Source organism: Austrofundulus limnaeus, unplaced genomic scaffold (genome assembly GCF_001266775.1).
Source record: "Austrofundulus limnaeus strain Quisiro unplaced genomic scaffold, Austrofundulus_limnaeus-1.0 Scaffold52, whole genome shotgun sequence".
In the NCBI taxonomy this organism is placed as follows: Eukaryota; Metazoa; Chordata; class Actinopteri; order Cyprinodontiformes; family Rivulidae; genus Austrofundulus; species Austrofundulus limnaeus.
In genome coordinates this window covers 726,090-737,560 of record NW_013952454.1, presented here as the reverse complement: position 1 = coordinate 737,560, position 11,471 = coordinate 726,090, and the positions used below count along the sequence as shown (strand labels likewise).

The 11,471-nt window shown below is 38.8% G+C and overlaps 1 protein-coding gene across 4 annotated transcripts in view; it reads right to left on the bottom strand.

The window, feature by feature from the left end:
- The window catches only part of LOC106517715 (FXYD domain-containing ion transport regulator 6), a 14,903-nt gene that overhangs the window by 1,929 nt on the left and 1,503 nt on the right, over nucleotides 1-11,471 (bottom strand). For 2 of the 4 annotated variants that reach the window (XM_014008702.1, XM_014008703.1), the window contains 5 exons: nucleotides 9,389-9,445; nucleotides 7,413-7,439; nucleotides 5,296-5,319; nucleotides 5,027-5,050; nucleotides 2,288-2,362 (listed from right to left, as the gene is read on the bottom strand). In XM_014008702.1, coding sequence (XP_013864156.1) covers nucleotides 2,288-2,362; nucleotides 5,027-5,050; nucleotides 5,296-5,319; nucleotides 7,413-7,439; nucleotides 9,389-9,440 — 202 coding nt within the window. In that variant the 5' untranslated portion in view covers nucleotides 9,441-9,445. The remainder of the gene's footprint in view (nucleotides 1-2,287; nucleotides 2,363-5,026; nucleotides 5,051-5,295; nucleotides 5,320-7,412; nucleotides 7,440-9,388; nucleotides 9,446-11,471) is intronic. The other 2 variants (XM_014008705.1, XM_014008704.1) reach the window with 1 other exon arrangement.

Genomic DNA, 11,471 nt, shown 5'->3' with positions numbered 1-11,471 from the left:
ACTCTCAGACTGAAGAAGTCTCTTGGAGGAGAGACGAAACATTTCATTAGAGAAGAACCCGTCCAGAAGACCGATACAATTTTTTTTCTTTTTGATTTTTTTACCTGGATTACTGAGATGCATCAGGATACTAGGTGACAAGTTATGTATAGTAACATACTAAGTACCTTTTTATTTTGAGGTTAACTAGGATGTGTTTTGGTTACTTATTATGCGTAATTATTCACCTTTATGATTAAACTCTGATTTAGTGATGTGCAATCTGATTTCAGTGGCTTGTGTCACGGGCAGCTCAAACAGAATGTACTCTCCATGACACATTAATACATGCCTCAATCACTCGTAATATAACTTTTGTTCCCACTTGTAACCAGAACTGTTGTTACTGAGCCCAGTTCTTCTGTGAGTTCTGCCCCAGATCTAGCCTGGCCCTTGCCTTCCTACGCAGCTCCGCTCAAATCTAGTTTCCCTTCTCTGCTCCGTCTGGGATTTCTCCCATAGACAAGGATTTCGCTGGCAGATTTTTAGCCGAACCAATCAGAGAACAGAACGTTGATTTTCTGCGCAGTGTCTGCTTATTGTTTATTTTACCTGGGCCAATCAGCAAATGGAAGGCGGAGTTTTGAACGACGTTGCAGTGTCTGCTAGTTAGCATACGGCAGTGGAGGAAGTGAATGAAGCCAGTCTGTGTTGATAAGGCTTCCAAATTAAAATAAAATTGTTTGACAAAGCAGCAGCTCTCATTTACAGCYGTTTCGTTCGGCTCGGTATATTTCTCCTCTCAGTAGGGTTGTTTACAGGGAGCGCGATTTCCGGTTAGCTTCTTAGCTTAGCCTCCTTCACAGCGACACACACACACGCATGCTTCAGCAGAGGCCACGCCTCCAGCAAGAATCGCTTCTCAGTAGCAGCGAGTCCAGACCCTAGTTCGAAGCAAAGTGAAGGACAAGGGTCTGGTTTTTACCAGGCTACTCCGGATCTGATATGTGGCTGGAAAAAGGGCGGGGCTCAAGAAGAAGGCGTTATAATGTGTTTGCTTCCTGAATTCAGAGCCAAACGCTGAGACAAAAAAACGAGTGTCATTGTGCGTTCACACCGAACGCGATTTCAGCATCAGGAGCATCAGGTTTACATGCAAAGTCTATGGTGGACGCACTTCAAGCAGCGTCGGGAAGTKCTGCGGCGCCTCAAGCGCGATTAGAGCAGCGCGATTTGAACGATCTGAGCGTTCGACGTGCTTGACGCTCAAATCGCTGAAGTTAGAAAATATGAACTTTTGCAGCTCGACGTGCCGCATCAACCAATCAGAGAGACTCCACTGTGTGACGTAGCGACATATTTCCCGACGGGACAGTTTACTGAATGATGTCCACTAACCTGAAACAGATGGAGAGGAGCTCTTTAGCTGAAATCCAGTGCCTGCAGTCGGTGTCCTGATCCGCAGCAATTCGTGACAGCGGCTCATCAGACTGGAAAAATAGTCCTGAAAGCGAGCTGTGAGCCTCTACTCTGAATTATCTGGTGAATTAATTATGAATTAATTATCTGATGAACGTGACATGCTCTTGCTCTCTGTAAATAAAGCAAAGCCACTTCCTCATCCGACATTAAACAGAGCCCGACAGAGGAGGGAGAGGCRGGGAGGCTGTTGCCGTGCAGCGCTTCAAGAGTTGACCTGCATCTGACCTCAAAGTGCACAAGCTTCAAACTTCAGCGTTGGCTGTGATTTTGAAGCTGAAATCTCGTTCGGTGTGAACGCAACATAATTGGTCCGGCTGTTGGTTTGTACTGTTTCAGTTCTTATTAACATTCAAGTCCAGATTCTGTATTTGATGTTATTCTCAACAAGCATCTGAGTGACTAAATATGCTTTATTTTTCCAACATCTTGGTTTAAAACTTTGACGTGCAAGGAGTTGGGCATTGTTTATTTTTATTTTTTTTACTGCAGACACAATATTTCGCACTAAGTCTCGTTTACGAGTTATCGTGGAGCCGAGCTGGAAGCCGTCTGTGGAGGGAAGGCGAGGCAGAGCGGGAAGAGTCCCACTAAATTATTTAAGGCTTAGTTTCAGTTTCAGGGCGCCGGGCGGGCAGGGGAGCTGGCAGGAACTCTGAGGGGACTCTGTGAGCGAAACAAAGCCTGCGAGCGTGGCTCTGACGCAGACCTCTGAGGGGGGAAACAGGAGCCGTCTTTGCTTCGCAGCGTTAGGTGAATGTAGGGAGAGTGTGTAAAGGTGACACGGACGCTTGACATTCCGTGTGTGTGTGTGTGTTTCAACACTTACTGACAATCAGAGCAATGCCCATGAGGAAGAGCACCACGGCAAAAACCAGGCCACCGATTCGCAGAGATTCATAATCTAAAGCAAACAAACAAAAAAGGTTTGTTTTAGTGTTTACAGAGGAGGAAGGAGGCCTCACTTTCAAAGCTCATAAACTATAAAAGCTTTTTGAGGTTTCTAAATTGCGTTAATTACAGCGCCCACATGTTGGGAAACCACAAATTCCTCCAAGCTTGCAGAACTGAGATCAGCTTTAACTCTGCAGTTCGGTCCCTGCAGTGTTCCAGAAACTGTTGCTAAAATGTTTTCTGCAACAAGAAKGTCCAACAACAATAAAACCCAAAATAAACGCTCAGAAAGAAACGCATAAAGATAATTCAAAATGCAGTGTGTTTTTCAGCCGTCCACTGAGCAAGCTTAGCCTTTAAAAGGAAATGTTAGCTTGTTTGAGACAAACAATCATAAACTTTCATGAGCTGGGTGGAGAATAAAACAAACTCCCTGCAGATCATCAGTGGAAAAAAAGGAGAGAGAGAAAAAAAGTCTGTAAATATCTGTCAGATTTATCTCAAGCCTCCCTTAGGGACAACAAAATACCAAGAGATTAAAACGGGATGTTTTAAGAGAACTGAGTGACGTGGGAGTGTGTAAGAAAAACTCATCAAACAAAAAAAAAAAAAGCTTATTTTTTGTTTCTCTCCCTGTAAGTATGAGCCAAGACGAGAATAGAAATCCCGTTAGAAATGGTTTAACGTTTAATGGGGAACAACAATCCAAAATTATAGAATATAAACATCTAAAGATCTAAATATTGCATTTTTAAGTTGTTTTTAGCAGCGATTGGCCTAAAGTAGGATTGAGTGAATAGGTTATGAATAGTTAATATCTTACCTGTTGTAGATAGCTCTATGAACCTCCTCAGTTTGGAGGAACAGGAGTTTCATTTTGACCATACTGACAAGTTAATGACTAGTCAGAGCACGACCGAGATTAGTGGATTAAAGTGGATTCCTGGTGTTTCATGAATTACAAAACAGCTCATGCAAACACTAATTAAATTTTTAAGATTGGCGAAAGCAGTTAGATGATCAATCCTGTCTGAATTATTAATCTTACTGCTGCCCTCGGGTCAAAAYGATCCCCTTTGAACAAATGGCAGCAGGAGGGGTTTGCCTGGTAGTGGGCATGGTTCAGCTAATCAGCTAATCACCAAGTTTTCATTTAGCCGATTAGTTTTTTGTTTTTTACTAATTTTAAAAAACATTGGCAGACCAATTAGCTTACGATAAATTAGGTCTTAACAACTTAATGTCTGCTAACAGCTAATTAGCACAGGTATAGATAGATAGGTASTTAGAAATACTGTATTTATTCATGTATAATACTGGAAATTTAACCCTAAAATCATCCATAAAGTGGGGGGTATTATACATGGATTATTGATAATTAGGTTTTTAATGCTTTTTAAGCTCAAAAATGATACTCAAAATCATATTATACATGAATAAATACGGTAGGTGTAAACCAGGGCCCCTCAGCTGTTGACCTGCAGTAACTGTGGCCCCCGGAGCAATTTAGTTGAAAATCCCTGCTGTAAAMTATACATACTTTGTCTATACCTATTTAAAACAAACATGTACAACTAGTTATCACAATTACAGCATAGTTGTAACATATCTATCATGCCTTTTGATTTGTGTCACATTTTAATACAGTAAATGAAGTAGTATGCCACAGATGACCCACCCACCTTCAAATCCCATCCAATAGAATCAAGCTAACATCAACAGGTTTGTGTCAGTCCACAGTGTTCAGCTCGAAGGAGACAAAAACGTATGACGCAGACTGACAGTTGTTTTAGTTAGCTGTCATTTTACGCTAATTTTTTACTTGTTTAGCTGTTCATTGTTAGCTGTTTAGCATTAGCAAAGCTACACTTTTAGTTAGCGGATTATAAATTAGTGGACTGAAATTAACAGAGGGAACCAGTGAAGCTATATTTTTAGTTAGAGGATTATAAATTAGAGGTCAGCAATTTGTAGTTAGTTTTAGCTTCATCCAATAATTTTTTTTAATTGTGTAACTGTTTAACGTTAGCTTTCACCAATTTTTTTTTTACTTGTTTAGCTGCTTAGCGTTAGCTTCCACTAATATTTTCACGTTTAGCATAAGCAWAGCTAAACTTTTAGTTAGAGGATTATAAGTTAGTAAAACTAATTTTTTGGTTAGCTGTTTCCACCACTGGCTACGCCCTATTTCTTCAAATTGAGGCTGGTAGAAGATTTATGTAAAACAGGTAAGATAATAATTGTTCATTGCATTTAAACAAAATACCACATTAAAATATCCTAATTATCACTTCAAACATCCTGATTTTTCACCTAAAAAACCTATTGTTTTCAACAAGAAACATGTGGGGGTGAAACTGAACACCATCAGTGTGAACAGACCTTATATTTAAATTAAAAAAAAAACCTTCACAAAAACCAGCAATGGAATGTGACTAAAATATGTGACAATCTGTGCATTCTGGCCACTTGTGAACACTTTAAAATCAATTTAGCAGACAGGATCTTAAGTGTTTACGTTGGAGCTTCTCCAGGAGCTTGTGACTGCAGAGGTGAAAATTTTCCATCTCCAGAAAAACAAGTTAAAAGTAATGCTCCCCTCGTCTCAACCTCCCAGATGTTTCCTGCGTAGAGGGTCGACCGTTAGGAGCACCTCTGCGTGCGCAGCACTCACCGTATTGAAAGTCTCTGTCAAAGTCTGTTAAAATAATAAAAAAAAGACAAGACAGAGAGAGATAATAAATGAGAGGTAGATTTAACCACTGAGACACTTCAGAGAGTGCTCGTCAGATGACAGATTTTCAGCTGTTTCAGGACTTCAGTCAACCATAAAAAACTATTCATTTTGATGTCGGCATTAATTTAAATGCCAGCTACGAGTAGAACTCGATTCATTTGACTAAAAATAAGGCTTTTCTGAGCTCTGGCTCAGATAATACCCACCTTTGTCGTCATCTGATGCTGATGCTGTGAAAAAGACAAARAGAAAAAAAGAAGATAAATCATCAGTTTTTACAAGAAATTCAGTCATTGGGGTTCGTGCACGTCAGCAGAAGGTAAAAGAGATGTCTGCTTCATATGCTACATTTAGAATAAATTGAAAGCCAATCATTACAGTCATCTTTATTGATATTAAGTCCAAAAGTAATTTGTTGTAGACGTAMATTCAATGATTACTTTGTGAAMGTTTCATTAAAATCCTTCCAGTGGTTCATGAGAYATGCCTTTTTTTTTTACAGAAGTTGGCTGTGGTGGCCATCTTGAATTGGACTGGCTCCAAATGTTAATAAGCTGCAGAGGTACATCAAATAATTATTTCCTGGAAGTTTCATTAAAATGTGTTCTGTGGTTTATGAGATATTTTGCTAACAGACAGACAAAGCAAACTCCACACARTTCATAGGGAAATTTAAAACAAACGTCATGCATTATCCGTCRTTACTCAGAATATGTGCTGGAGATCAGTCTCAACTACTAACACACAGGATTTTACATCAATAACTGTAAAACTTAGTAAGTTATAAACTATTTTGGTGTTTTTAAGGTCAGTTGGCTGTGGCAGCCATCTTGAACCAGGCTGACTTCAAAAGTTAAACAATTGTAGATGTTCAAACAATGATTACTTCCTGAGAGTTTCATTAAAATCTGTCAAGTGATTTATGAGATATTCTGATAACAGACAAGAACACACACAGACGAGCAAACACTATCACCCATCTTCACCTTTTAGTCCTAGGGGCTAAAATTTTATTTTATTTTTAAAACTTTGCATTTCATCAAAAAATAAGTGGTGTCTGATTGTGTGGGATGTACTTATTTTATCATGTTCTATCTTATAACCAATGCAAAAACTAATGCAACAGAAAAGTGACWGTGGATGAGAAAACATATATTTAGTGATTCCAAAGAGTATGTCATTGTTGTGGTACAAGWTCATTAAAGTTAATGAGATTATCCGAAAAACATGTCATGACTGAATTGTAGCATCACTTTATTTCCTTTCGCGGTCTAATTGAGCAAATGTGTAATTAAATGAAAATAAATCCACCACAGTCACMAACATCTTTGTTTATTTTGTGAATTATTTCTCTGATCTTTGCCACTGATGTGGAWAAAGTACAGACCACCAGGATACGGGTCATTTTTCCCATTTTCTCATTAAAAAAAAAATTATAATAAAGTTGGCTGCAATCTATAAAATCTTGTCAGAAAACATTCTCCACTCACTAAATCCCATTTTCTGCCTCATGTTCAGTGATTTTAAAGAAACGAGCAGARTAGCGGAGCGACCGGTTCGGAACAAAGTCGACATTGTTTAAATGAAAATTGATGTTTTGATGAAGAACAATGTAACCTCGGCTCACTTGGGGTTACGTAAGAGCGTCCATCAGCCAGCGTTTCACATCACTAATGAGTTATTTAGCAGATGAAATTGGTGAACGTGGGTCTAAATGGAGCTCATCGGCCGTCACTTTACATGCGTGCAAGTTGAGAGATTCAGCTGACAGTTGGTAAAAGAATCATTTAATCCCGACTCTAAACCCTGTTCACWGGAAAATMAAAAGTTAAAATGTTTGAKTCACCTCTGAACTCCTTGTGCATTAAATCTAAATGCTAAGCTTTTTCTCTGCGAGGCGAAAACATATTTTGCAGTATTGCTTTTGACGAGTCTTATTTAAGCAGGTCTGACCTGCAGTCTGGCACAGGAATCAAGGAAAATAATCTTTAGCGTAGGCAAATCTGCTTAACATCAAACTTAACTGATGGTATGCAGAGACCTGGATTTGCATTAACAATGGAAAACTTGGCAGAAGGTTGTTTATTCAAGCTAGAGGGGGTCAAATTTTTGTTTCTCTTATAGAAATAAAAGGACACGGACATAAATACTACCGGCTACAAATATGAGGGAAAATGATGTTAAATTGCAGTAAAAGACTAAAAATCTTTTGCGTGCGTTCATCCAATTTGAGGTCATGGCAAAAAGCCATCAAACAAAAAATAAAATAAAATAAAATACATTTCATGCAAAAACCATGAAGCAACCACTGCCGGAAACTTACCAAACATTTCCCTACCAAACGCTGATCCTGTTATACAGACAGATCAGCTCATTTAGTGGTTGGACAATAATATGCAGAACATTTTCTTGACATAACAATTCCCCTGGCCATCATACCGACCATACGCTCAATCTGATCTGACCGGGACAATAATTCCTCATTWTAATGCAGTGGTAACTGCATGCTTTTTTGTGTAGGGTATAGTATTACAACTTTAATTTTAGAAGATTATGACTTTAATCTCGTAATGTTACAACTTTATTCTCATAATATTATGATTTTAATCTCGTAATGTTACAACTTTATTCTCATAATATTATGATTTTAGTCTTGTGATGTTACAACATTATTCTCATAATATTATGATTTTAATCTCGTAATGTTACAACTTTATTCTCATAATATTATGGCTTTATTTCCATACGACTTTGATGTTTTAATATTATGACTTTATTCTCGTAATTAAAAAAAATCTTGTGTGGCCCTAATTCTCCATCGTATGAATTTGCTCAGAGAAAAAAAAATGTAATTTTTGTCACGCAGCTACATCAATGAAAACTGATTTTGCAGCCATCACCCCTTTCATGTATCAGCTGTTACACATCTGGCTCAGAGGTGTAACAGTGACAGGTTGACTTCATCCTCTCATGCTGTCATTTCTTAAATCACCCAAAACGTCAAAAAGGCATCTCAGGCTGGATGAAGTGCTTTGTAAAAAATAAACTATGGCTTAACTCAAAATAAATGGAGATACAAAGGTTTCTAAATAAATTCTGACATAAATTTAGAGATTAATTTTGGTTTACGACGATGCAATCGACCCCCGACAATCCTCCCCMCAGTCAGAACAAAACTWTCTCTCCAAACTGAGRTTATTCAAAGATCCATCTACTTCAGGTGATTGCTAKGGCATTTTCACATAAGGCAGTCAGCCTGGCATTGGTCTACCMCAGCTCTGGTTGTGTTTGCTTTGAGCACAGAGCCGCCTTGGTGTGGGCGYGGACCATCATTATAAAAACACATGAATCTTATCTCTTTTATTTCTGACACAACAATGGACGACATCAAGCTCGAGGGAAGGGTACCGGACCATTCAGCAGTATGATACTGAAGACGAGATGGCAAGACGACAGAGCTAAGGTAGCTAAATCAAAAAGAAAAAAATAAGTAGGTCCTGATTCACAYCCTCAGGGCCCCAATGATACCAACACAAAGAGGGAAAGAGGGACAAAAACAAGGGGACGTTGAGCCCCGCTTGCATTCACTACATACACATTACACGACATGGGTCAGGTGATGGGGCACACGACCCTCTATGAACAATAGAGCTAATCAAGCCTATTGTTAGTCGATGGCCCTCTTTTGCATGTGACTAACCTGTTTGTCCATGTGGAGGCAGTGCTTATAAGGCTGAGTTCACCTGAAACTCATCAGACTGAAGAAGTCTCTTGGAGGAGAGACAAAACGTTTCACTAAAGAAGAACCCATCCAGAGGACCTACTTATTTTTGATTTTTTTCTACCTTGATTACTGAGACGCATCAGGATAAGGTAGCTAAAGTTAGCTTGTTATTGCTGAAGTTGTTTAGTTAAATTTGCGTGAAAAATTGTTACAGTCACTTCAAACGATTCAAGTAAAGTTAATCTCATCTGTGTGTTGTGACATCCCCGGTCAGTAAACCAACCAATGAGTAACAATAGCCGACGTCAATGCCAAGCCTGAACAGAACCACAGGTCTCTGGGTTTCTGGAACTGAGCTGGAATTGTGCCATAACAGCTAATGCAAACACACACAACCTGGGTTTGAACCCAGTCTGGGTCTTACAATGCAAAACTACGACAAGTAACCTTTCACTGGGAAGAGGCCACATCAAAAAAATGAAACTATCCTTTTAAATAAATAACAATTTGCAACAGGTTGGGTGAAAAACGTCAAGATCTAAAAGTAGCAAAGATGGGGTGGGAGTGATACTCACCGAGGGCAGGAGCCAGCCAGGAGCTGAAGGCCACCAAAACTACAAGCTCCATTGTACCTGGTAAASAGGAAACATGAAGTCAGGATGAAAAAATGTATCACAAGAGTGTTATAACCACATATAAGATTTATTTTTAAAAGGAACAATCCACCAAAACGTTCAGTGGTTCCTGTGGATCAGTTCTGAACGTCAGAGGAAAACAAACCCCCCCCGAGTTGAAACGGATTCCTCGAATGTTCCTGTTCCTCGCAAGAACGGAATGCTCCATCTGACTAACTAGACACAACATAATCAGATCCAAAAGGTTATCAAGATACGTGTCTTCGCAATTTAGTCTCAAGTCTCCAAGTGGGAGAAGAGGGTTTATTTTTAGACTCTGCACCCCAGAACATCGCTTTTGGCGGTGGTGGGGTGCAACTTAAGGATGGTGTTCAGTTGCAACCAATATTTGGTCRGGGGGTGGGGGGCTTTGCTTTTAGTTGTGCTGGCTCATCACCTTGGAGGCACAAGTTTCTCTGAGCTGTTTTTCTGYGTATACATTATCAAGCCCATGCCTTCCGGATTCTCTTACACCCATAAGATGACGGGCCCAAGTATCACAAACGAACTACCGTTCGCTTTTGGACACAGAAGCTGAGGAAGGTTTTATATTTAGAGGCTCCTTTCACAGGCAGATCACATCAAAACATGGCAACACAAAAGCAACACTGGCAGATAGAACTTCACTCCACAGATGAAGAAAATCTAAGCAGCAAAATGATTTTTTTTAAATTTTTTATTTTTGCTCCGCACAGATCAAAGCTGCTTTCGAGCGGAGCCGGTGGTTCCCCTCCTCGGCCCAGGGCACTGTCGGGGATTCGTGCACAACTAGTGTGGGGGTGTGAACACGGTGCTGGAGCGGAGAGAAGCGAACACTKCAGCCCCCGAGAGCAGGATTAACAACAAAGCGCTGCCAATCAGGTTTAATCAAACAAAAACAGGGCGAGCTATTCGWACAAGAAGCAATCCAATAATCTTGTTAACCTTCTGAGTGATGCAGCAGAAAAGAATAAGCAGACAGACAAAAAGCCCTTAAAGCAGCACTTAAGTGAATTACAGTGGATTATTCTAATGGGGAATTTATGGAAATAGTTTATGGTTAGAAAAAAAGGGTTTCTGGTTTATAATGCTTACATTACTGAATAAACTCTTAACAGATACATAAGAAATGTTCTGCTCAAAAAGGATTTATTCCATGAGTGTAAGATTTTATTTAATGAGTTCTGAAAACGTACAGTATGGCAAACCAATTTCTCATACAAAAGAAAGTTTTCAGAACTGATGTTAATTCAGTTCTTTCTAGTCAAATTAAACATGTCAGCAGAAAAATAAATAAATTGTTTTATCCAGTTATGTGTCAAATGTAATTTTATTTTCAGGACAATACTTTGCTATTTCATGTCTACTGAGCTTTCATCTCCAGACATCTGCAAAAATAAGTTTATTTAGATTGAAGAGTAATAATTTAGATAGACAAAACAATAATAAATTGCACGTATCTCAAAGTTTGAGAGTTGGGAACAAAACCTATTGAAAWGAATAAAAACATGTTAATTTGTCAAAATGTAGTAAGGCATTTACAGTAGTCACATTAGGTAAAAAGTAAGTGCTACAACAACCTGCTGCTGTCACTGTTTGCATCTTTTCAGACAACCCCACCTCACTTGAACTAAAATAACCCATTACATGTTAAAAAGGCTGTTTATTTTTTATTTACTAAATATTTATTCATACAATATCTACTGAGGTTACTTTAAAATGCAACTTTATTAAGAACATTATTTTAGATTATCTTATTTCAGTTCTGACTTATAAAGATGATAACGTGAGTAGAAAGAGCTTCTTTCATTGAGAAGACATAATCAGTGTTGTTTAATTATATGTCACAACCACCTGCCATACACATATGTTGTGAAAAGTATCTCCAACTAGGCCAATTGTGGGAGACTTGGCGATTCAAAATAGTGACAAAGTTAAACATTATTTTAAATTATGGTATACTATGACGCTCATTTACTTAAAAAATCATACATGTTTTAGAACA